At 44.2% G+C, this 26,388-nt stretch overlaps 1 protein-coding gene, 1 non-coding gene and 1 pseudogene across 20 annotated transcripts in view; 2 read left to right on the top strand and 1 right to left on the bottom strand.

Annotated features, from left to right (window-relative positions):
* ASCC1 (activating signal cointegrator 1 complex subunit 1) overlaps window positions 1–26,388 on the bottom strand; it is a 173,027-nt gene that overhangs the window by 82,433 nt on the left and 64,206 nt on the right. For all 19 annotated transcript variants that reach the window (XM_063781888.1, XM_016918526.4, XM_016918527.3 and 16 more), the window contains one exon: window positions 22,490–22,668. In XM_063781888.1, the coding sequence (XP_063637958.1) occupies window positions 22,490–22,668 (179 nt within the window). The remainder of the gene's footprint in view (window positions 1–22,489; window positions 22,669–26,388) is intronic.
* On the top strand, window positions 1,750–16,340 carry LOC107966708 (large ribosomal subunit protein eL15-like; annotated as a pseudogene).
* Window positions 4,208–4,339, top strand: LOC112204675 (small nucleolar RNA SNORA36 family). The gene has a single exon (XR_002938344.1). It is a non-coding gene; the product is annotated as a small nucleolar RNA SNORA36 family (small nucleolar RNA).

Here is a 26,388-nt window from a genome sequence, read left to right on the forward strand (position 1 = left end):
ACTCTCTATAGGATATTACATTCAAAATCCTTAACCCACACAGGAGCTTTCACAACTTAGGTGCCATGTCATTTCCACTCTTAACTCCTACCTCTTCCTTACTCTACCACTTTCTAAGTACCAGCCTTAACAAATTCCTCACTCTCCCCTGAATACCTCACAAGTGACATTTCCTCTGTGCAGAATGCTCCCTGCCCCCATTTGCCAGCCTGGCACAAACTCCTGTCCCTTCCAGACTGTTCAATTGTCAACTCCCTTATCAAGCCTTCTCCAACCACTACAGAATTTCTCCTCTGGGTACACACTGCACTTATCTAGTAGCACTTATCTCACAACACGGTACCTATTTCTGGAAGAAGTCTATTTCCCACACCCTAGAGTATGGGATCCTTAAGAGTAGAGTCCATTGTTGGCACATAATATGTCCTATATGTTATATATACCTGGTATAAAGTAGACATTTAATAACTAGTGCATGAATCAATAAGACACAAAAACCTGTTCAAAACTAGTATCTCCACCGAAATGGGACAATATATGAATCTTGTAAATATTTCCTTTTCTTACTTTCCTACCCAACTTGGTAGGTTTTACAATCAGAACTTGGGGCTTTTTACAATTTTCCTTACAACCAAAGACAACTATCCCATCTTCATTCTAAATCAGTTCAAAAGATAACTACAAATCCTACAACTACCCTTAAACATGAAAAATCCTAAATTATACACTAAAGCTTTTATATAAACATTTTCTTCTTCAGTGACTAATACTAACTGGAAAAAAAATCCTGCCTGAGGGAGTTAGGGGGATGCAGACCCATTACCCATTCTGCCCAGTGTAAGCCTCCATGTTACAGTATGAGCAGAATTATGTAGTTTCTGCAGCTATAACTGATTCAGGTTCTTTAGGCAGCCTGAGAAATCCCCTGTTGCTTCAGATGGATCTATAAGCCTTCAAATGTTCCACTGCACATGGTTTTGAATTACCGTTTTTCATTACTGATGTGCTTTCTACTGGACCCTGCTGTGAGATAAAGTGGAATTATAGCAGCGTTACTAGCTAAAAAATGATTGAGAGATATACAAGGTTGTAATATACTTCTTGAACTTGTAGGCAATGAGACATCTTTGAATCTTAATGCAAGAGACGAAAGAATGAAAAAATAAGGTGCAGCTTATCTGCAGATCACACAGATGAAGAATACCTTGCTAATGTCTGTGAGCAGCTAAATCCTACATTAAATACTCAGGATTAGGGAACTGAAGCACAGGGATGATAGTGATAATGTCTGCAGTCAAACAATATTTCTTATATAACAGATGAACACAAAGAAAGGTGACTTCAGGGAATGCTATCCTAAAAGGTAAATTCAGTTAACATGAAGAGCCAAGGGTGAGGTCAAGGACAAGTCTGCTACCAAACAAAGAGGAAAAAGAGGCTGACTGTTTTAAAGGAAGAAAGAATTATGTTCAAGGAAGGATGATCAGAAGGATAGAATGAGACCTGAGCATAGAAAAGTTGCCTGTTGTACCAAAAATGTGACCTTCACAACAACGTTTAACAATGAAAATTAATAGCTGTGATAGAATTCTCAGACTGACCCCTAATGACCTTTTACCCTGGTATAATCCAGGTTGTAGGTGGACCCTGTGGCTGTGATAATGTATGAATCCTACAAATTATATTATGTTCTATGGTACAGCGGACTTTAAGAGAGAGAGATTATCCCAATGAGACTAATCTATACCCATGAGCTGTTTAAAAAGCAGAGTCTTTGGCTGGTGGCAGAAGTCAGATCTGACACGAGAAGGATTTGGTGAAGCCAGAGCAGTCACGTGTCAAGGAAACGGCACTTTCAGACGTATAGACACAAGGATCTGAATTCTGCCAACAACCTGAATGCACATGGAAGTTGATTCTTCCCAAGAGCCTCCAGATGAGATACCAGTCTGGTCAACATCTTGATTTTGGCCTTGTGAGACCCTAAGCAGACAACCCAGTCCAGCCCACTGGGTCTTCCGACCTGCAGTACTATGAAACTACCAGAGAACTGTGAGATGATACATGGGTGTGGTTTTAGGCTGCTACGATTGTGGTAATTTTTTACACAGCAATAGAAAACTCATAAGCTAGGGTAAACTATAACCTGATATTTCAACAGAATCTTTCATATCAGAGATCCCAAAAGCACTTGATGTATTTGACATAAGCTATAAAGAAAAATAAATTTACCTTCTCAAAAAAAGAAATAAACATTAATAATATCAATTTTTTTTTTTCAGAAGATGAAGAGTCTCACCTTCTTAAGTCCTGAACCAGGACTGAAGGCAGACATCTTAATGAACATGTCCTTAGATAATATCTGATCCATATGACACTTCTTTTCAACAGTTCGGGAAGAGCATATGATTTGAATAATAACCCAAGCAAAAGTGGAAAGCTCTGCTGCTTGTTTTTGTTGTTGTTGTTGTTGTTGTTGTTTCCTGAGACAGGATCTTGCCTTGTTGTCCAGGCTGGCTAATTTTTGTATGTTTTGTAGACACAAGTTTTGGTCGCCCAGGCTGATCTCAAACTCTTGGGCTCAACTGATTCACCTGCCTTGGCCTCCCAAAGTGATGGGATTACAGGTGTGAGCCACTGCGCCCGGCCTGCTGCTCTTTTTTAAACCCTCAAATACTGTCCAAATTATTACCAAATTCCAGTCAAGGCTGTTCTCACTTGAAAATGCCTGCTGAAAGATTGGTATAGTTGGTTAGCAGTTGGTCAGTTGATTAGCAAGCAACCATCAAAATGTCTTCAATTGTTTAACAGGATTTTTTTTTCCCATTCAAATAACTTTTCCTCAGTGACCCCTAGGACTGTCAACTATTTGTTCTATTGGATTAGAGCAGATGCTAGATCCTACGCAACTTCGTATCACTGCTCTACTTAACACTGTGGCATCCACTAGCTGTGGCACCTTAGGCAAGTTACTCTCTCTAAGCTTCCATTCCTTCATCAGTGAAATGAGATATAAATACCTACCTCATAGGGAGGGACTGAAGATTAAACAAAATGAACATAGGAGACATTTAGAACACTGTCTAGCAAAATACAAAGCTCAATACATATTTGCTATTTTATACATCACTCAATTATCAATTGAGTGAATAAAAACAGTGGGACACTCAGGCTAATTTACAATATTATAGATTACTAGCAGAAAAAAAATGCATGAACAGCAGCTTTATTCATAATATCCCATAAGTGGAAACAATCCAAATGTTCCAGTGGTGAAACTCAACTATTTTTAAAAAAACATAAAAATACTAATGACAGAAAAGAAAAATACTTTTAAAAGAACCGGCCGGGTACGGTGGCTCACACCTGTAATCTCAGCATTTTAGGAGGCCAAGGCAGGTGGATCACTTGAGGTCAGGAGTTTGAAACCAGCCTGGCCAACATGGTGAAACCCCATCTCTACTAAAAATATACAAAAATTAGCCAGGCATGTTGGCACATGCCTATAATTCCAGCTAACCAGGAAGCTGAGGCATAAGAACTGCTTGAACCCAGGGAGCAGAGGTTGCAGTAAGCCAAGGTTGTGCCACTGCACTCCAGCCTGGGCAACAGAGCGAGACCCCATCTTAAAAAGAAAAAAAGAAAAAAAAAAGAACCAAATGGAACTTCAAGAGATAAAAAAATAAAAGAGCTACCCAGGCACGGTGGATCACACCTGTAATCCCAGCACTTTGGTAGGCCTAGGCAGGCAGATCACTTGAGGCCAGGAGTTCAAGACCAGTCTTACAAATATGGTGAAACCTTGTCTCTACTAAAAATACAAAAATTAGCCAAGTGTGGTGGTGTGTGCCTGTAATCCCAGCTACTCAGGTGGCTGAGGCACAAGAATCACTTGAACTCAGGAGGCGGAGGTTGCAGTGAGCCGAGATCGCACCACTGCATTCCAGCCTGAGCAACAGAATGAGACTCTGTCTCAAAAAATATATAAAAATCAAAAATCAAAATTGATAATTCCATCAAATGGGATTAACAAAAGATTAGACACTTCAAAAAAAAAAATCAGTGAACTTGAAGACACATCTATAGAAACTATACAACCTGAAGCAGCCTGGGTGAGGGGATCAGTCATACCCAAACCTCAGCATTATATAATATACCCATGTAACAAGCCTATACATGTACCTCCTGAATCTAAAATAGAAGCTGATTCCAAAGAATTGAGTTCAGTTCAAGGCAGCTTCCCTGTTCTGTTAACGAAACTTTGGGACATTGAAATGGGCTACGGGAGATGATTGGTTCAAAAGCATTATTCTATTCATTTGCCTCTCTTTTTTTTTTTTTTTTTTTTTTTTTTGGAGACAGAGTCTCACTCTGTCACCAGGCTAGAGTGCGGTGGCACGATCTTGGCTCACTGCAACCTCCACCTCCCTGGTTCAAGCAATTCTCCTGCCTCAGCTTCCCGAGTAGCTGGGACTACAGGCACGCACCACCACGCCCAGCTAATTTTTGTATTTTTAGTGGAGACAGGGTTTCACCACGTTGGCCAGGATGGTCTCGATCTCTTGACCTTGTGATCCACCTGCCTCAGCCTCCCAAAGTGCTGGGATTACAGGTGTGAGCCACCACGCCCGGCCTATTTGCCTCTCATCTTACAAAAATGCCTGCTTGAGTCTAATATATCAACAGTTAAAGATGCCTAGAAGAGATGGGACTGAAGAGGCTGAAGACTTACTGAGCTTGGACTAACAGACAAGTTACATTCAGTTTTAGGAAGTCAGGTCTGATGAACTAAGATAAAAAGAAACTGAATTATTTTCATACATGGTTGCTTTTCAGAAATAAAAACAAAATAGAAGCTGAAATTTAAAAAACAAACAGATTTTAACATTATAAAATTGGAAAAACAAAAATTTTGAACAATAAAGGAATATTTAATTTTTTTCTTTTTTTTTCATGAACCATACATGAGACTTAAGGAATATTTAACTATTTTTGGAAAACTGAAGCAGAGAAAAAAAAAACGTCTGGACAGAATCTCAGTAACTTGTGCACCAATATCAAGTGATTTTTTTTTTCTGAGATGGTCTCACTCTGTTGCCCAGGCTGGAGTGCAGTGGCACCATCTCAGCTCATTGCAACCTCCACCTCCCGGGTTCAAGCGATTCTTGTGCCTCAGCCTCCCGAGTACCTGGGATTATAAACGTGTGCCACCACACCCAGCTAATTTTTGTATTTTTAGTAGAGATGGGGTTTCACCATGTTGGCCAGGGTGGTCTCAAACTCCTGACCTCAAGCGATCCACTCACCTCAGCCTCCCAAAGTGCTGGGATTACAGGTGTGAGCCACTGCACCCGGCCTCAAGTATTCTGATACACATGTAATCAGGGTTCCAGAAGGAGATGAGAAAAAAAGGAAAGAAAAGACATTCGAGGAAATAATGACTGAAAATTATACAAAACTGGAGTGAAACAGCAAGAAAGGATACTAGGAAGTTCTAGGCCCTCATTCCCCCATGGACATATCAAATAACAACATACAGACCAAAGTAGCTTTGGAAGAACCCTAAAAACCAGTTAAGAAGTTGCAGGAACCAAACATACACCTAACCATGAAAAGGTCACACTTCAAAGTGGTAGAAAACTTTGTGCCATTTTCATTCATCCTTGCCCCACTCAATCTGTCCCACCTTGTCCCACCACTGGGAAGAAGCTACCCAATTTCCAGCTCTTCCCTCAGGATGGAGCAAAAATAGAACTAGCTTCAATGTTCTGGCTTGTGTGGGGCTGCCTGAGGGACTGGTTGCTGTCTCACCTGACTTGGAGGGCTAATGGGAATGGTGGCATAGTCTGGATATCAGGCTGGAGGCCATTGAAAGCAGTGGCAGGCGCCACGGCAGGGTTGTTTAACAACAACAAAAAAAGGCTAGATACTATATGGGATAAATATATATAAGGAAAAAAGTCTAAAGAGGACTGTATTATTTTTCAATTAAGTCAATAATATAAAATTCAGAAAGGGTATGAAAATGTTCCTGCTAAAAGAGGTTGAAGAGACATAAAAACTTAAGCTGGGTATGGTGGCTCACATCTATAATTCCAACACTTTGGGAGGCTGAGGCCAGAGGATCACTTGAGGCCAGGAGCTTGAGACCAACCTGGTCAACATAGCAACACCCTGTCTCTAAAAGAAAAAAAAAAAAGAGAGAGAGAGAGAGAGACAAAAAACTAAATGCAATGCCTGACCTTACCCTGGATCTTGTACTGAGGGGGGAAAATATTATAAAGGACAGTATCAGATCATATGCCATTAAAGCTTATACTTTCTTATGGTATATTCCTTATACTATCTTTATACAAATTTTTCTACATTGAAATTATTTCCAATAAAAAAAAAAAAGGCTGCCAGATAAGAATGACAAAAAATTTCTTTTTTTTTTTTTTTTTTTGAGACAGAGTCTCACTCTGTTGCCCAGGCTGGAGTGCAGTGGTGCAATCTCAGCTCACTGCAACCTCCACCTCCTAAGTTCAAGCGATCCTCCCTGCCTCCACCTCCTGAGTAGCTGGGATTACAGGCACCCGCCACCATACAGGGCTAATTTTTGTATTTTTGTAGAGATGGGGTTTCCCCATGTTGGCCAGCCTTGTCTCGAACTCCCGACCTCAGGTGATCCACCCACCTCAGCCTCCCAAAGTACTGGGATGACAGGTGTGAGCCACTGAGCCCAGGCAACAACAAATTTCTTATTAGAAACTATACCTGGCCAGCTATAGTGGTTCACACCTGCCATCCCAGCACTTTGGGAGGCTGAAGCAGTTGGATTGCTTGAGCCCAGAGAAGTTTGAGACCAGCCTGGGCAACACAGCAAAGGCCCATCTCTACAAAAATTAGCTGGGCATGATGGTACAGACTTATAGTACCAGCTACTCGGGAGGCTGAGGCAGGAAGATTGCTTGAGCCCCAGAGGTGGAGGTTGCAGTAAGCCGAGATTGCACCACTGCACTTCAGCCTGAGTATCTGAGTGAGACCATGTCTCAAAAAAAATGTTTTTCAATAAAAAATAAAATAAAGAAACTATAAATGCCAGAAGACAGTAGAATTATATGTTCACAGTCCTAGAAGAATAAACTACTTAGAATTCTATAATCAGTAAAAATCTTTCAAAAAAGAAGGTGAATTAAAAATTTTTTCAAACAAATAAAAGCTGAGAGAAATTATTTCCCACAGATCTGAACTATAAGAAATGTTAGGCTGGGCACGGTAGCTCATGCCTGTAATCCCAGCACTTTGGGAGGCTGAGGAGGGCAGATCGCCTGAGGTCAGGAGTTGGAAACCAGCCTGGCCAACATGGTGAAACCCCATTTCTACTAAAAATATAAAAATTAGCCAAGTGTCGTGGCATGCACCTGCAGTACCAGCTACTCGGGAGGCTGAAACAGGAGAATCGCTTGAACTGGGGAGGCGGAGGTTGCAGTGAGCTGAGACTGCACCACTGCACTCCAGCCTGGGTAACAGAGCGAGACTCCGTCTCAAAAAATAAATAAATAAATAAAACCCTCAATCCAAAAAAAAAAAGCGGTACAAAGAAGAGATGAACAGAAACAAACATGAACAAAGAAGACCAAAAAAAAAATAAAGAAGAGACAGAGAGAAATAAAGAATAAGATGGTAGATTTAAACTCACCCATAGCTAGAATTACATTAAATGTAAATGTTCTATCTACTCCAGTTAAAAGGTAGAGATGTCAGACTGCAATTTAAAAATAAGAAACAATACCTAACTATATGCTGTCTAAAAAGAAACCTGTTTTGAATATAAAGATACAAATATGTTAAAAGTAAAAGGATAGAAATAGATATATAGTGTAAACACTAATCAAAAGAAGGTTAGAATGGTTATATTAACATCAAAAAAGTAGACCAGAACAAGGAACATTATCAGGAATAGAGAAAGATATTTCATAACTATAAAAGGATCTTATCAAGAAGGTGTGGAAAAAACTGGTAGAACTGAAAAGAGAAATAGATGAATCCACAGTTACAGGTGGAGATTTCAACACTCCTCTCTCAGCAACTAAAAGAACAAGTAGATACAAAATCAGTATGGATACAGAGGTTGCAGTGAGCCAAGATCACGGCACTTCAGCCTGGGTGACACAGCAAGACTCTATCTCAAAAAAAAAAAAAAAAAAAATTTATAACACAATAGTAACAAACAAAAAAAATTTTAAATAAGCAATATCACACACTTTTTAAAAAAAGGTTAAAATGGTAAATTTTATGTTATGTATATTTCACCACAAAAAGAAAAGCTAAAATACCATCAACAACAACAAAAATAGACAAAATATTTGAACAGGTACTTCACAAAGGCAGATACACAAATGGCCAATGAGCACATGAAAAGATGCTTCGCAGCATCAGCCATGAGGGAAATGTATATAAAAACCACAATGAGCTACCATGATGAGATGCCCACTAGAGAGGGTTAAATTAAAATAAGATAGACATCACTAAGTGTTGGTAAGAATGTGGAGCAACCTAAACTCTCACACATCATTTGTAGCAGTGTAAAAGGGTACAACCACCTTGGGAAAAGATCTGACAGTTTCCTATTAAACTAAACATACACCTGCACATAATCCAACAATTACACTATTAAGTATTTACCCAAGAGGTATAAAAACATACACTGAACACAAAGAACACATAAATTTGGCACAAATTTATAATAGCCAAAGACTAGAAACCATCCAAACATCTATCAGAGTTGAATAGATAAATCTCCAGCTATAAACAATCCAAACATCTATCAGCGTTGAATGGATAAAGTGGTACATTCATGCAAAGAAATACCACTCAACAGCCCTCTCCCTCTCCCTCTCCCTCTCCCGTCTCCCTCTCCCTCTCCTTTCCACGGTCTCCCTCTCATGCCGGGCCAAAGGTGGACTGTACTGCTGCCATCTCGGCTCGCTGCAGCCTCCCTGCCTGATTCTCCTGCCGAGTGCCTGCCGAGTGCCTGCGATTGCAGGCGCGCGCCACCACGCCTGACTGGTTTTCGTGTTTTTTTGGTAGGGACAGGGTTTCGCTGTGTTGGCCGGACTGGTCTCCAGCTCCTAGCCGCGAGTGATCCGCCAGCCTCGGCCTCCCGAGGTGCCGGGATTGCAGACGGAGTCTCATTCACTCAGTGCTCAATGGTGCCCAGGCTGGAGTGCAGTGGCGTGATCTCGGCTCGCTACGGCCTCCACCTCCCAGCCGCCTGCCTTGGCCCCCCAAAGAGCGGAGATTGCAGCCTCTGCCCGGCCGCCACCCTGTCTGGGAAGTGAGGAGCGTCTCTGCCTGGCCACCCATCGTCTGGGATGTGAGGAGCCCCTCTGCCTGGCTGCCCAGTCTGGAAAGTGAGGAGCATCTCTGCCCGGCCGCCATCCCACCTGGGAAGTGAGGAGCGCCTCGTCCCGGCCGCCATCCCATCTAGGAAGTGAGGAGCGTCTCTGCCCGGCAGCCCACCGTCTGAGATGTGGGGAGCGCCTCTGCCCCGCCGCCCCGTCTGGGATGTGAGGAGCGCCTCGGCCCGGCCGCGACCCCGTCTGGGAGGTGAGGAGCGTCTCTGCCCGGCCGCCCCGTCTGAGAAGTGAGGAGACCCTCCGCCTGGCAACCACCCCGTCTGAGAAGTGAGGAGCCCCTCCGCCTGGCTGCCACCCCGTCTGGGAAGTGAGGAGCGTCTCCGCCCAGCAGCCACCCCGTCCGGGAGGGAGGTGGGGGTCAGCCCCCCGCCTGGCCAGCCGCCCCGTCCGGGAGGGAGGTGGGGGGCTCAGCCCCCCGCCCGGCCAGCCGCCCCGTCCGGGAGGTGAGGGGCGCCTCTGCCCGGCCGCCCCTACTGGGAAGTGAGGAGCCCCTCTGCCCAGCCAGGAGCCCCTCTGCCCAGCCAGCCGCCCCGTCCGGGAGGGAGGTGGGGGGGTCAGCCCCCCACCCGGCCAGCCGTCCCGTCCGGGAAGGAGGTGGGGGGGTCAGCCCCCCGCCCGGCCAGCCGCTCCGTCCGGGAGGGAGGTGGGGGGGGTCAGCCCCCCCGCCCTGCCAGCCGCCCCGTCCGGGAGGGAGGTGGTGGGCTCAGCCCCCCGCCCGGCCAGCCGCCCCGTCCGGGAGGGAGGTGGGGGGCTCAGCCCCCCGTCCGGGAGGTGAGGGGCACCTCTGCCCGGCCGCCCCTACTGGGAAGTGAGGAGCCCCTCTGCCCAGCCAGGAGCCCCTCTGCCCAGCCAGCCGCCCCGTCCGGGAGGGAGGTGGGGGGCTCAGCCCCCCGCCCGGCCAGCCGCTCCGTCCGGGAGGGAGGTGGGGGGTGGTCAGCGCCCCCTCCCGGCCAGCCGCCCCGTCCGGGAGGGAGGTGGGGGGGTCAGCCCCCCGCCCGACCAGCCGCCCCGTCCGGGAGGGAGGTGGGGGGCTCAGCCCCATGCCCGGCCAGCCGCCCTGTCCGGGAGGGAGGTGGGGGGGTCAGCCCCCCGCCTGGCCAGCCACCCGGTCCGGGAGCTGAGGGGCGCCTCTGCCCGGCCGCCCCTACTGGGAAGTGAGGAGCCCCTCTGCCCGGCCACCACCCCGTCTGGGAGGTGTACCCAACAGCTCATTGAGAATGGGCCATGATGACGATGGCGGTTTTCTGGAGTAGAAAGGGGGGCAAGGTGGGGAAAAGATTGAGAAATCGGATGGTTGCCGTGTCTGTGTAGAAAGAAGTAGACATGGGAGACTTTTCATTTTGTTCTGTACTAAGAAAAATTCTTCTGCCTTGGGATCCTGTTGATCTATGACCTTACCCCCAACCCTGGGCTCTCTGAAACATGTGCTGTGTCCACTCAGGGTTAAATGGATTAAGGGCGGTGCAAGATGTGCTTTGTTAAACAGATGCTTGAAGGCAGCATGCTCGTTAAGAGTCATCACCACTCCCTAATCTCAAGTACCCAGGGACACAAACACTCTGCCTAGGAAAACCAGAGACCTTTGTTCACTTGTTTGTCTGCTGACCTTCCCTCCACTATTGTCCTATGACCCTGCCAAATCCCCCTCTGTGAGAAACACCCAAGAATGATCAATAAAAATAAAATAAAATAAAATAAAATAAAGAAATACCACTCAACAATAAAAAGCAGCAAACTCCTATAACACACGACTCCCAAAAATATTAATATTGAACCAAAAAAAGTCACACAAAAGACTATATATCATATAATTCCATTCATTTAAAATTCTAGAAAAAGGAAACCTAATAGCAACACAAAATAGATTAGTGGTTGCCCGGAATCAGTGGTAGGAGGTGAGGGGATGGAGTGGGGATCAACTGCAGAGGAAAGAAATATTTAAGGGTGACATAAATATTCAATATCTTGTTTGTGATGGTTGTTACACTGGTGTATACCTTTATCAAAACTCATCAAGCCATATTCTTAAAACAAGTGCATTATAATGTTGTATATAAAGTATAACTCATTAAAACTGACTTTTAAAACAGAATGGAAAAAACTATGAAAAAATTTAAAGTTTGCATTCCCTTAACCCATGTTATTCTACCTCTTAGAATTTATCCCAAAGAAACCAGGAGTCAAACAAAAAGATGCATGTACAGATGCTCACTGCAGTGTTATTTAATAAAAATAATTTCCTCTAATGTTCCATCAATAGAGGATTGATTAAATAAACTAAGGTACATTCACAGAATACTTCACAGCAATTAAAAATGGGAGTTAGCTTCTAATGTATGGACCTGAAATATCATACGTATTAATTAAAAAAGTAATATAACATAAAATATAAAAGAATATAACTTTTTTTGGGGTTTTTTTTTGGTTTTTTTTTTTTTTGTAGAGACAATGTCTTACTACATTGCCCAGGCTGAACTCCTGGGCTTAAGCTATCCTCCCTGACTCAGCCTCCTGAGTAGCTGGGGTGCCCACCACTGCACCTGGAGAATAAACATATATTACAAATATATATGTGTATTCAAAAAATTTATGAGCCAGGAGATTTTGTACCAAGAGATGCTATCTTTTTCTTATGCTATTAAGCAAGGGAATGTTGAGATCATCCCTATTTTAGAGATAAGGAAACTCTCAGAGATGACAAATGAGTTTCAGAGGAGCCAAAAGAACTGAAAATCCCACAGTCTCTCAGAAAACAACTGCTATCTCAGTGAACAGGTATTTGCTCTTCAAATCTTGTAGAAGAGAACTCACATAAATTGAGGTAATAAATGCAGAGTACTACTGGAAAGTGCCTACAGGCTTTCATAGCCATCTTCGTGTCATTCTAACATCAGAATGAAACTTACTAAAAATCTCTTCCATATAATCTAGATAATGGTCCCTTACTGATTTCCTCTTTAATGCTGTGCTTATTTCCAGCTGTTATCAGGGCCGAATTTGAAGACAGAAAAGAGACTATGTTAATACGCAGTCTCCCTGAAAGCAGGAAGGAAGTCCTTTGGACTGATTAAGGCCAGCATGACGTTCACGGCGAACAAGCTCATTCTGGCTAAATTAAAGCAGTAATTCCAGTGTTTGTTCCCTGTCAGCCATGTCAGCAGCCAAAAAAAAAAAAAAAAGGAAGAAAGCGGACGCACATGCACATGCCCAGAAAAAAAAAAAAAAAAAGACTAACTTATTACACATCTGCTTGTCTTATACCTGGTATTTGTATCCTTCCAAAGAATATATACAATGACTGAGCTTCAACTAGTTTGCATTTACCAGCTAAAATAATTTCAAAACTTAGCCCCTGCTCCCCAAAACAGTACTGGGCTATACTGAAACCTCAGCGTTCCTGATCTCCTACCCCACCCTCCATTCCCACTAAGAACGAAGTCATCTTGTTATGAAATGTTAAGGAGAAAAATGATTTTCTGATGGTTCAGTGATATTAACATTCACATATATGTATTTTCCTCATAGATATGGCCTTATTTAAGCACATAAATGCAAAGTTAGTCACTTAAAAACTGGTTTTACAAGGCCGGGCACAGTGGCTCACGCCTGTAATCCCAGCACTTTGGGAGGCCGAGGCGGGTGGATCACAAGGTCAGGAGATCGAGACCATGATGGCTAACACGGTGAAACCCCTTCTCTTAGGCCGGGCGCGGTGGCTCACGCCTGTAATCCCAGCACTTTGGGAGGCTGGGCCAGGCGGATCACGAGGTCAGGAGATAGAGACCATCCTGGCTAACACGGTGAAACCCTGTCTCTACTAAAAATACAAAAAATTAGCCGGGCACGGTGGCGGGCACCTGTAGTCCCAGCTACTCGGGAAGCTGAGACAGGAGAATGGCGAGAACCCGGGAGACGGAGCTTGCAGTGAGCCGAGATCACGCCACCGCACTCCAGCCTGGGTGACAGAGCGAGAATCCGTCTCAAAAAAAAAAAAAAAAAACTGGTTTTACAAATACAAAAATCAACCAGGTGTGGCTGATTAAACTCATTAAAACTGACTTTTTACAGTTAGAGGTGGTGGGCATCTGTAGTCCCAGCTACTCGAGAGGCTAAGGCAGGAGAATCGCTTGAACCCAGGAGGCAGAGCTTGCAGTGAGCCGAGATCAAACCACTGCACTTCAGCCTGGGTGACAGAGTGAGAGTCTGTCTCAAAAAAAAGAAAAAAAAAATTGGTTTTACAATTCTACACTAAGCTCAGGCCATCTCTTGTATGTGCCCAATCTGAATCTATTCACCTACATAGCCCTCTTCATAAATAAGCAATTTTACTAATTCTCACCCCATACACCACAAAAGTACTTGGTTTCTAATACTTCTTCTTTTTTTTTTTTTTTTTTTTTCGTGACAGTCTCGCTCTGTCAGGCTGGAGTGCAGTGGCATGATTGTGGCTCACTGCAGCCTCTACCTTCTGGGTTCAAGCGATTCTCCTGCCTCAGCCTCCCAAGTAGTTGGGATTACAGGTGCACACCACCACGCCCAGCTAATTTTTGTATTTTTAGTAGAGACGGGGTTTCACTATTTTGGCCAGGCTGGTCTCGAACTCCTGACCTCAAGTGATCCACCCACCTCGGCCTCCCAAAGTGCTGGGATTACAGGCGTGAGCCACCACGCCCGACCTGGTTTCTAATACTTCTAACACTGCATATCCATCTCTCACTGTATTCTAACACCTAAGACTACCTTTAGCAATATGAACCTGATCGAAAAAAGGAAAGGAAAGGGAAAAGGAGAAAGGGAAAGGGAAGGGAAGGAAGGAAGGAAAGAAAGAAGAAAGGATCTTGTAAAAGTTTTCACCCAAAACATTTTCACTTTGCCACAACTTTCAAAGCTACCCTTTATCTACTCTTCACACTCCAAATAATACTAACAACTTTAACTCGCAGTAAAGTATAGCAGGAGTAGCAGCTACCATTTATTAAATGCTTATTATGTATCAAGTACCATGCTGAGTTCTTTATGTCATCTCATATATTTATTTTGAGACAGGGTCTCACTCTGTCACCCAGGCTAGTAGTGCACAATCATGGCTCACTACAGGCTTGACCTCCTGGGCTTAAGCATCCTCCCACCTCAGCCTCCCGAGTAGTTAAAACTACAGATATGTGCCACCACTGCGAGCTAATTTTTTTATCTGCTGTAGAGACAGGGTCTCCCTAAATTGCCCAGGGCAGTCTCGAACTCCTGGGCTCAAGCAATCCTCCAGCCTCGGCCTCCCAAAGTGCTGAGATTAGAAGGCCTAAGCTACCTCATCCAGCGTGTCATCTCATTTAATCCTTCCTACAACCCTCCCAAGTAGGCTATAAAGATTTGGAGAAGTTAGGCCAGGCGCAGTGGCTCACGCCTGTAATCCCAGCCCTTTGGGAGGCCGAGGCGGGCGGATCATGAAGTCAGGAGATCGAGACCATCCTGGCTAACACGGTGAAACCCCATCTCTACTAAAAATACAAAAAAAAAAATTAGCCGGGCGGGGTGGCGGGCGCCTGTGGTCCCAGCTACTCGGGAGGCTGAGGCAGGAGAATGGCGCAAACCTGGGAGGCAGAGCTTGCAGTAAGCAGAGATCGAGCCACTGCACTCTAGCCTGGGCAACAGAGCAAGACTCCATCTCAAAAAAAAATAAAAATAAATATTTGGAGAAGTTCATTTGTCCAAGTCCACATAGACTGAAGAACTCAAAATCAGAACTAAGTCCATCTGTCTGAAGAACCAAAGATACTGTTCAGGTGGGGTGGCTCACACCTGTAATCCTAGCACTTTGGGAGGCCAAGACAGGTGGATCACCTGAGGTCAGGAGTTTGAGACCAGCCTGACCAATATGGAGAAACCCCGTCTCTATTAAAACTACAAAATTAGCTGGGCATGGTGGCGCATGCCTGTAATCCCAGCTACTTGAGAGGTTGAGGCAGGAGAATCGCTTGAATCTGGGAGGCGGAGGTTGCAGTGAGCCGAGATCGCACCACTGCATTCCTGCCTGGGCAACAAGAGCAAAACTCCGTCTCAAAAAAAAAAAAAAAAAAAAAAAAAAAAAAAAAAAAAAAGAACCAAAGACATGAACCATTGTTCTATTTTATTCCAAATGCTTTTATTTCTGTCTTCACTATAAGATTAAGAAAGTACAGCCTTTCTGTCTGGCGGCAGCCATCAGGTAAGCCAAGACAAGTGCATACAAGTATATCCAGGAGCTACGGAGAAAGAAACAGTCTGATGTCATGTGCTTTCTTCTGAGGGTCCACTGCTGGCAGTACCACCAGCTCTCTGCCCTCCACAGGGCTCCCCACCCCACCCAGCCTGATAAAGCGCAGCAACTGGGCTGCAAGACCAAGCAAGGTTACATTATATATAGGATTCATGTTCGCTGTGGTGGCCGAAAACACCCAGTTCCTAAGGGTGCAACTTACGGCAAGCCTGTCCATCGTGGTGTTAACTAGCTAAAGTTTGCCTGAAGCCTTCAATCTGTTGCAGAGGAATGAGCTGGATGCCACTGTGGAGTTCTAAGAATCCTGAATTTATATTTAGATCTATGACTTAAATATTGGATTGGTGAAGATTCCACATACAAATTTTTTGAGGTTATCCTCATTGATCCAGCCCATAAAGCTATCAGAAGAAATCCTGACACCCAGTGGATCACCAAACCAGTCCACAACCACAGGGAGATGCGTGGGCTGACATCTGCAGGCCGAAAGAGCCGTGGCCTTGGAAAGGGGCATAAGTTCCACCACACTATTGGTGGTTCTCGCAGGGCAGCTTGGAGAAGGCGCAATACTCTCCAGCTCCACCATTATCGCTAATATAAGTAAAGTTTGTAAAATTCATACCTAATAAACAATTTAAGACAGTCATGTCTGCTTACAGGTGTTATTTGTCTGTTAAAGCTAGTCTGCAAATTATTTAATGAATGCTTTGTCAAATTAAGAAAGTTAAAGTGAAGGCCGGGCACGGTGGCTCACGCCTGTAATCCCAGCACTTTGGGAGGCCGAGGAAGACGGATCACGAGGTCAAGAGATCGAGACCATCCTGGCCAACATGGTGAAACCCCATCTCTATTAAAAATATAAAAATTCGCTGGGCGTGGTGGCAGGCGCCTGTAGTCCCAGCTACTCAGGAGGCTGAGGCAGGAGAATCACTTGAACCCAGGAGGCGGAGGTTGCAGTGAGCCGAGATCGCGCCATTGCACTCCAGCCTTGGCGACAGAGCGAGACGCCGTCTCAAAAAAACAAAAAAAGGAAGTTAAAGTGCAATAATGTTTGAAGACAGTAAGCGGTGGTGTATCTTGTTTCTTTTTTTTTGAGACAGAGTCTCGCTCTGTCACCCAGGCTGGAGTGCAGTGGCGCGATCTCGGCTCACTGCTACCTCCGCCTCCCAGGTTCAAGCGATTCTCCTGCCTCAGCCTCCCGAGTAGCTGGGATTACAGGCACCCGCCACCATGCCCAGCTAATTTTTTTTTTTTTTTTTTTTTGTATTTTTAGTAAAGACGAGGTTTCACCATGTTGGTCAGGTTGGTCTCAAACCCCTGACCTCGTGATCCACCCACCTCAGCCTCCCAAAGTGCTGGGATTACAGGCATGAGCCACCGCGCCTGGCTGGTGTATCTTGTTTCTAATAAGATAAACATTTTTGTCTTTGCTTTATCTTATTAGGGAGTTATATATCAGTGTATAAAACATACTATGTGGTATAATAGGTTTAAAATAAATTCTTTAAAAGAAAAAAAAAGCATAGCATGGACATACATATGTAAAAAAATGAACCTTGACCTAAATATTGCATCTCGTACAAAAAAATTACTGAATCATAGATCTAAATATAAAAAACCAAAACTATAAACATTCTAAAAAGAAAACCTTCATATTTGAGGGTTAGGAAAAAAATTTTTCTTTTTTTTGAGATGGAATTTCACTGGTTGCCCAGGCTACAGTACAATGGCGTGATCTCGGCTCACTGCAACCTCCGCCTCCCAGGTTCAAGCAATTCTCCTGCCTCAGCCTCCCTAGTAGCTGGGATTACAGGTGCCCGCCACCACGCCCAGCTAATTTTTTGTATTTTTAGTAGAGACGGGGCTTCACCACGCTGGCCAGGCTGGTCTCGAACTCCTGACCTCAAGTGATCCACCCACCTCGGCCTCCCAAAGTGCTAGGATCACAGGCATGAACCACCACGCCGGCCAGGAAAAGATTTTTTAGACATAACATTAAGAGTACAACCCATAAAAAAAAAATAAACTAGACTTTATCAAAATTTAAAACTTTTGCTCTACAAAAGACACGAATAAGAGAATGAAAAGACAAGCTACAGATTAGGAGAAAATATCTGCAAATCACATATCCTCAAAAGGACTTGTATCAACCATATACATAAAGAACCCTAAAAACTCAATGATAAGGAAACAATCTGGCAGGGCACAGTGGCTCACGCCTGTAATCCCAGCACTTTGGGAGGCTGAGGCAGGTGGATCACGAGGTCAGGAGTTCAAGACCGGCCTGGCCAATATGGTGAAACCCCATCTCCACTAAAGATACAAAAAATTAGCCGGGCATGGTGATGCATGCCTGTAATCCCAGCTACTTGGGAAGCTGTGCCAGAAGAATCGCTTGAAGCCAGGAGGCGAAGGTTGCAGTGAGCCAAGATCGAGCCATAGAACTCCAGCCTGAGTGACAGGGCGAGACTCCATCTCAAAAAAAAAAAAAAAGAAAGAAAGAAGAAAAGAGAACAACCCAATTGTTGTTGTTTGTTGAGACAGTCTCACTTTGTCACCCATGCTGGAGTGCAGTGGCACCATCTTGGCTCACTGCAACCTCCATCTCCTGGGATCCAGTGATTCTCGTGGCTCAGCCTCCCGAGTAGCTGGGATTACAGATGTACACCACCGTGCCTGGCTAATTTTTGTATTTTTAGTAGAGATGGGATTTCACCCTGTTGGCAAGGCTTGTCTCAAACTCCTGGCCTCAAGTGATCCACCCACCTCCATCTCCCAAAGTGCTGGGATTACAGGCATGGGGCACTGCCCCCCACCAAACAACCCAATTGTAAAACAGGCAAAAGACATGAACAGACACCTCACCAAAGATAATATAAGGATGGCAAAAAAAGCACATGAAAAAATGTTCAACATCATTAGCCATTAAAGAAATGTAAATCAAAACCACAATAAGATGTCACTACACAGCTATTAGAATAGCAAAAATAACAAATAGTGATAATATCAAATGCTAGTGAGGATGGAGAACAACTGGAATTCTCATAAATTGCTGTTGGGAATGCAAAACAGTACATGCATTCTGAAAAACAGTTTGGCAGTGTTTTATAAAGTTAAATATACACCTACCATACATCACAGCAACCCCATTCCTGGGTATTTTACTGTAAAGAAATGAAAACTTACGTTCGCACAAAAACCCGTACACAAATGTTTACAGCAGTTCTAATCATAGTTGCCAAAAACTGCAAAAACCCAAGTGTCCTCCAATGGGTGAATGGAGAAACAAATTGTAGCATATCCATAAAGTAGAATATTACCCAGAAATAGTAAGGAACAAACTCCTGAGACACACACAACTTGGATGAATCTCAAAAGCACTATGTTGAGTGAAAGAAGCCAGTTACCTACTGTATGATTCCATCTATATGACATTCTCAAAAAGACAAAACTACAAATAATAAACAAAACACACACACACACACACACACCACACACACACATGATAAAACTACGGTGAAGAAGAGCTCAGTGATTGCCAGGGGTTGTGGGTGAGGAAGAGGTGACTATAAAGGGAGAGCATGAGGGAGTTTTTGGGGTGGAACTGTTCTGTATCCTAATTGTTGTGGTAGTTACAGAAATCTAAACATGTTTTAGAATTCACAGACATGTATACCCCAAAAAAGTCCATTTTAATTATAATAATTTTGAAGATAAAATTGAAAAAATGTAATTCTTCAGAGGATAATTGGTTAAATAGGGGTTTAAAAAGTTAAAGTCTTACCTCTTACTGTATATCAAAACATATTCTAAATTAACTAAAAAGCTAAATGTAAATTATGAAATAATACTGATTTTTTTTTTTTTTTTTTTTTGAGACAGCACTGTTGCCCAGGTTGGAGCGCAGTGGTGCGATCTCTGCTCACCGCAAGCTCCACCTCCCGGATTCACGTCACTCTCCTGCCTCAGCCTCACGAGTAACTGGGGCTACAGGTGCCCGCCACCACGCCCGGCTAATTTTTTTTTTTTTGTATTTTTAGTAGAGATGGGGTTTCACCATGTTAGCCAGGATGGTCTCAATCTAGAGACGGGGTTTCACCATGTTAGCCAGGATGGTCTTCATCTCCTGACCTCGTGATCTGCCCGCCTCAGCCTCCCAAAGTGCTGGGATTACGGGCATGAGCCACTGCACCTGGCCTGATGTTCTTAATATATATGATGCTCCTACAAATAAATTTTTAAAAAGAACACTCCCAAAGAAAAATGGGCCAAGACATGAATAAACAAAGTACAGGAAAATGCTTTATCTCACAAATAGTTGAATAAATAAACAGTAAAGCAATGACACAGTATTTTTTGTCAACTGAAATACAAAAAAAAAAAACCAAAAACCTTAAAAGAATGATAACATCCAGTACTGGCAAAAGTGGGAAAGGAAACCTAAAGAAAACTCTAGTTTGGAGCATAAAGTGCTATAAGATTTCCTGAAGGTAATCTGGATGTCTATACATGTTGAAAAATTCATACATCCACATATACTGTTTTTTCACTTGTAGTGAAAAACAGTATATGTAAAATAAACAGTATAAGTAAAATAACCCACTAGTGCAGAAAAATGTATTCAGCACACTCATAACAAAATAGAAATTAAAAAAGTTAAATAAGTACATATCCATATAATAGAACAGTAGGTAGCCATTACGAAACCAAATCACCTGAACAGTTAATGAAATCAGATTTTTGTTTTGTTTTGTTTTGTTTTGGTTTGTTTTTTGTTTTTGAGACAAGTTTCGCTCTTGTTGCCCAGGCTGGAGGGCAAAGGTGCGATCTCGGCTCACCGCAACCTCAGCCTCCCAGGTTCAAGCGATTCTCCTGCCTCAGCCTCTCGAGTAGCTAGGATTACAGATATGCGCCACCAGGCCCGGATAATTTTGTATTTTTAGTAGAGACGGGGTTTCTCCATGTTGGTCAGGCTGGTCTCAAACTCCTGACCTCAGGTGATCAACCCACCTCAGCCTCCCAAAGTGCTGGTATTACAGGTGTGAGCCACCATGCCCGGCCCAGATTATGTTATTTTAGTCATCACTGCTATAATTTCCTACTTGTTCTCACAAAGTAGGTTTTGTGGGTTTTTTAGGTTTTGTGTGTTTTTTGCTGTGGTTTTGTTTTTTTTTTTTTTTTTTTTTGAGACAGGGTCTGGCTCCATTGCCCAGGCTGGAGTGCAATAATACAATCTCAGTTCACTGACACCTCCACCTCCTAGGCTCAAGCCATTCTCCCACCTCAGCTCCCAAGTGACTGTGACTACAAGCACACACCATCATGCCTGGATAATTTTTGTATTTTTTGTAGAGACAGGGTTTTGCTGCTATGTTACCCAAGTTGGTCTCAAACTCCCAAGCTCAAGCAATCTACCTGCCTCAGCCCTCCACAAAGTGTTGTGATTAGAGGCATGAGCCAACATGCCAGCCAAGATTTAGGTCTTTCTTCAATGACAAAACAATGTTCATGGTAGAATGATTACGCTTTCAAAAAAACTAGAATATAAGATTATATACAAGCTAAATTTTATTTTATTTTATTTTATTTTTTTTTTGAGATGGATTTTTACTCTTCTTCCCCAGGCCGGCATGCAATGAGGTCGGGAGTTCGACACTGACCAGCCTGACCAACATGGAGAAACCCTGTCTCTACTGAAAATACAAAATTAGCCGGGTATGGTGGCGCATGCCTGTAATCCTAGCTACTCAGGAGGCTGAGGCAGGAGAATTGCTTGAACCCGGGATGCAGAGGTTGCGGTGAGCCAAGATCGAGCCATTGCACTCCAGCCTGGGCAACAAGAGTGAAACGCTGTCTCAAAAAAAAAAAAAAGTATGTGAGTGTACAGACACATTGATACACACACATATATAGCAATGATGTAACAGCATCTCTCAGTAGTGGAATTATGGATGATTTTTTATTAATCTTTTCTGTATTTTCTAAATTTTCTATAATAAACATATTGCTTTCATACTTTTTTGAATCAATATACATTTTTTAAAATCAACTAACTGATATCCAAAATGAGTTTAAAACTTGTTTTCTAATCTGGATTATCTGCTATTATCCTGGTCACAAGCATTTCACTGTTATCTAAGTATGGCAATTCTACATGCAAATTTGTCTTTTAGTTACTAATCCCAAATGAGCCATGACCGCCCAAAGTCAGAAGATCTACAGATAATGGCATCTCATGAACATTACCACCCAAAAGATGCAGAATAGTGTGTCTATTAGGATGAGCCATTTGTGTCTTAAATCTTTTTTTTTTTTTTTTTTGAGACAGCATCTCACTCTGTCTCCCAGGCTGGGCTGCAGTGGCACGATCTTGGCTCACTGCAACCCCCATCTCCCAAGTTCAAGCAATTCTCCTGCCTCAGCCTCCCAAGTAACTGGGATTACAGGCACATGCCACCTCACCCAGCTAAATTTTTTTGTATTTTTAGTAGAGACGGGGTTTCACCATGTTGGCCAGGCTGGTCTTGAACGCCTGACCTCAAGTGATCTGCCTACCTCGGCCTCCCAATGTGCTGGGATTACAGGCATGAGCCACTGCGCCTGGCCCGATATGTGTTAAAATTTTTTAAAGACATTTCTGTAATATATAGAAACTTATGAGCTGATATGTCCATACACTTTTTTTTTCAGTTCAATATAAGAAGCCAAAAGAAATAGTTATCTTTTTTGGTGGGGGAAGAAGTTTATAACTCCCTACTGTTTGATTTATGAACCATTTTTGTATTCTTTTTATATGTAACTTTTTTTTTAACCTTCTTGTTTTGTTTGCACTTACCATGGAGCACTTCGCCAGTACTTCCTCCTGGAATCTCAGGAATCCTTCCTGAACCTCAACTTCATTGAGGAAAAAGGCAAGGAAGTGAGTGAAGGGCTGCTTTCTTCGAAAAGTGTCCAAAAGAACATCAATCCGTGTTCGGGCTGAAATTACACCATTTCGATGCTGGCCAGTGATTACTGTAAACAAAGAAGAAAGGGTAAACTGCTCAAGGACCCCCAAATGCTTATAAAACAGGACCTCTTGATACTGTCACCTCTGAGGAGCTAAAGCAGTTCTGAATGCGTATATGAATCTAAACAGGGGACAATAACAAATATAAGAAAACTGCTAATTAATTCAATGTAAGCAGAATGAGGCTTAAAAATAGAATATCCTTGGCCAGGCACGGTGGCTCATTCCTGTAATCCCAGCACTTTGGGAGGCCGAGACAGGTGGATCACGAGGTCAGGAGATCGAGACCATCCTGGCTAACACAGTGAAACCCCACCTCTACTAAAAATACAAAAAATTAGCCAGCCTGGTGGCGGGCGCCTGTAGTCCCAGCTACTCAGAAGGCTGAGGCACGGATGGAGGGAACCCAGGAGGTGGAGCTTGCAGTGAGCCAAGATCGTGCTACTGCACTCCAGCCTGGGCAATAGAGCAAGACTCTATCTCAAAAAAAAAAAAAAAAAAAAGAATATCCTTAAGACAGCTTATAAAGTAGAAAAATGAATTCAAGTACTACAAAGCAAACCCTTGCTAGTAGGAATGTAAAATGGTGTAGTCACTATGAAAAAGTTTGGTAATTCCTTAAAAAGTTGAACATAGCTGGGCGCAGTGGCTTACGCCTGTAATCCCAACACTTTGGGAGGCTGAGGTGGGCAGATCACTTGAGGTCAGGAGTTCAAGACCAGCCTGGCCAATATGGCAAAACCCCATCTCTACTAAAAATACAAAAATTAGCTGGGTGTGGTGTCACATGCCTGTAATCCCAGCTACTTGGGAAGCTGAGGCACAACAATGGCTTGAACTAGCAAGCTGGAAGTTCCAGTGAACTGAGATCACGCCACTGCACTCCAGCATGGGCAACAGAGCTAGACCCTGTCTCAAAATAAATAAATAAATAAATAAATAAATAAATAAATAAATAAAGTTGAACATAGACTTACCATATAACCCAGAAATTCTACCCTTAGGGATACCCAAAATAAGTAAAAACCGAGAAAGAAAAAGGGAAGGGAAGGGAAGGGAAGGGGGAGCAGGGAAGGGGAGGGGAGGGGGGAGGGGGAAATGAGGAAGGGAAGGGGAGGGGGGAGGGAGAGGGGAGGGGGGAGGGAGAGGGGAGGAGGAGGGGGAGGGGACGGAACAGGTGAGGAGGGAGGAGAGGGGAGGGAAGGGAGCAGATGGAAGGGGTGAGGAGGGAGGGGAGGGGAGGGGAGGGAAGGGAGCAGATGGAAGGGGTGAGGAGGGAGAGGAGGGGAGGGAAGGGAGCAGATGGAAGGGGTGAGGAGGGAGGGGAGGGGGAAGGAGATGGGGGAGGGCAGATGGGAGGGGGGAGGGGGAGAGGAGGGGAGAGGAGGGGAGGGGAGAGGAGGGGAGGGGAGAGGAGGGGAGGGGAGGGGGGGAGGGGAGGGGGGAGGGGGAGGGGGGAGGGGGGGAGGGGAGGGGAGGGGGGAGGGGAGGGGAGGCGAGGGGAGATGGGAGGGGAGGGGAGGGGGAGGGGAGGGGAGGAAAGGGAAGGGAAGGGAAGGAAGGAAAGAAAAGAAAGAAAAGAAAGAAAGAAGGCAAGGCATGCTCATGCCTGTAATCCCAGCACTCTGGGGCAAAGGCCAAGGCAGGAGGATTGCCTGAGGCCAGGAGTTCCAGACAGCCTAGGCAATTTACTGAAACTCCGTCTCTACAGTGGTTGGAGGTGGAGAAGCTTCTGATGTTCCATTGCCTGAGATTTCAAAACAGACAAGACCAGATCCTTGTCTAGAGGATTAAAAGCTACCAGATCATTTCCTCCTCTGATTTCTCTAATTTAGGAGACACAAAAGAAATGGGTAAATCACAGCAAATATCACACGAATGCAACTGCAGACTTGACTTCACATCACAATTCAATTTACTCTAACCAATACATTTGGTTTTTCTATATACTTTACTTCTCTACAAGATCAATAAGCCAGTTTATTTATTTTATTTTCGAGACAGTCTTGCTCTGTCACCCAGGCTGCAGTGCAGTGGCACAATCTCGGCTCACTGCAACCTCTGCCTCCCAGGTTCAAGCGATTCTCCTGCCTCAGCCTCCTGAGTAGCTGGGATTACAGGCACGTGCCACCACACCTGGCTAATTTTTGTATTCTTAGTAGAGACAGGGTTTCATCATGTTGGCCAGGCTGGTCTCAAAATCTTGACCTTGTGATCCACCCAACTTGGCCTCCCAAAATGCTAGGATTACAGGTGTGAGCCACCACACCCAGCTAATTTTGTATGTTTATTTTTATTTTTTGAGACGGAGTCTTGCTCTGTCGCCCAGGCTGCAGTGCAGTGGCACGATCTCGGCTCACTGCAACCTCTATCTCCCAGGTTCAAACAATTCTCCTGCCTCAGCCTCCCGAGTAGCTGGGAATACGGGTGTGTGCCATCACACCCAGCTAATTTTTTTTTTTTTTTTTTTTGAGACAGAGTCTCACTCTGTCACCCAGGCTGGAGTGCAGTGGCACGATCTCGGCTCACTGCAACCTCCGCCTCCCGGGTTCAAGCAACTCTCCTGCCTCAGCCTCCTGAGTAGCTGGGATTACAGGTGTGCACCACCATGCCCTGCTAATTTTTGTATTTTTACTAGAGACAGGGTTTCACCATGTTGGTCAGGCTGGTCTCAAACTCCTGACTTTGTGATGTGCCCTCCTCGGCCTCCCAAAGTGCTGGGATTACAGGCGTGAGCCACTGGGCCTGGCCGGCTAATTTTTTGTATTTTTAGCAGAGACGGGATTTCACCGTGTTAGCCAGGATGGTCTCGATCTCCTGACCTCATGATCCGCCCACCCCGGCATGAGCTAACACGCCTGCCTAGTTTTTATTTTCTCTTCTTTGTTTTCTCTTTTTTTGTTTGTTTTGAGACAGTCTCGCTCTGTCACCCAGGCGGGAGTGCACTGGTGCGATTGGCTCACTGTAGCCTCGACTTTCCCAGATAAAAAGATCCTCCCACCTCAGCCTCCCAAGTAGCTGAGACTACAAGCATGTGCCACCACACCCAGCCAATTTTTGTATTTTTTTGTAGAGATGGGGTTTTGCCATGTTGCCCGGGCTGACCTTGAACACCTGGGCTCAAGTGATCCTCCCACCTAGGCCTCCCAAAGTGTTGGGATTACAGGCATGAGCCACCAAGCCCAGCCTGACACACTAGTTTTTCACACTGCAACATTTGTGCTAAGTTAAAATGGAGTCTTTATAACCTGTCTACCCTTTTCTGGATAAGTTCTGGAATGAATCTAGTATATTAAAATGGCTAGGGTCTCCACATTTACACCACGTTATAATTTTACTGCAATAAAAAATATTATATAACTTACTACACAAATAGAAAAAATGGGGAACATATAACAAGTGTTAATAGCAATTATGTTTGGGGTTCGTATTATAAGAGACTTCCATGTATACCTTATATATAATTTCTGCAAGCTTTCTCTTTTTTGAAAGCATGTATTAATTTTATAATCAGAAAAAATTAGGGCTGGGCACAGTGGCTCATACCTGTAATACCAGCACTTTGGGACGCTGAGGCTGGCTGCACCTGAGGTCGGCAGTTCGAGACCAGCCTGATCAACACGGAGAAACCCCATCTCTACTAAAAGTACAAAAGTAGCCAGGCATGATGGCACATGTCTGTAATCCCAACTACTTGGTAGGCTGAGGCAGGAGAATCACTTGAA

Source organism: Pan troglodytes, chromosome 8 (assembly GCF_028858775.2).
Source record: "Pan troglodytes isolate AG18354 chromosome 8, NHGRI_mPanTro3-v2.0_pri, whole genome shotgun sequence".
Classification (NCBI taxonomy): domain Eukaryota; kingdom Metazoa; phylum Chordata; class Mammalia; order Primates; family Hominidae; genus Pan; species Pan troglodytes.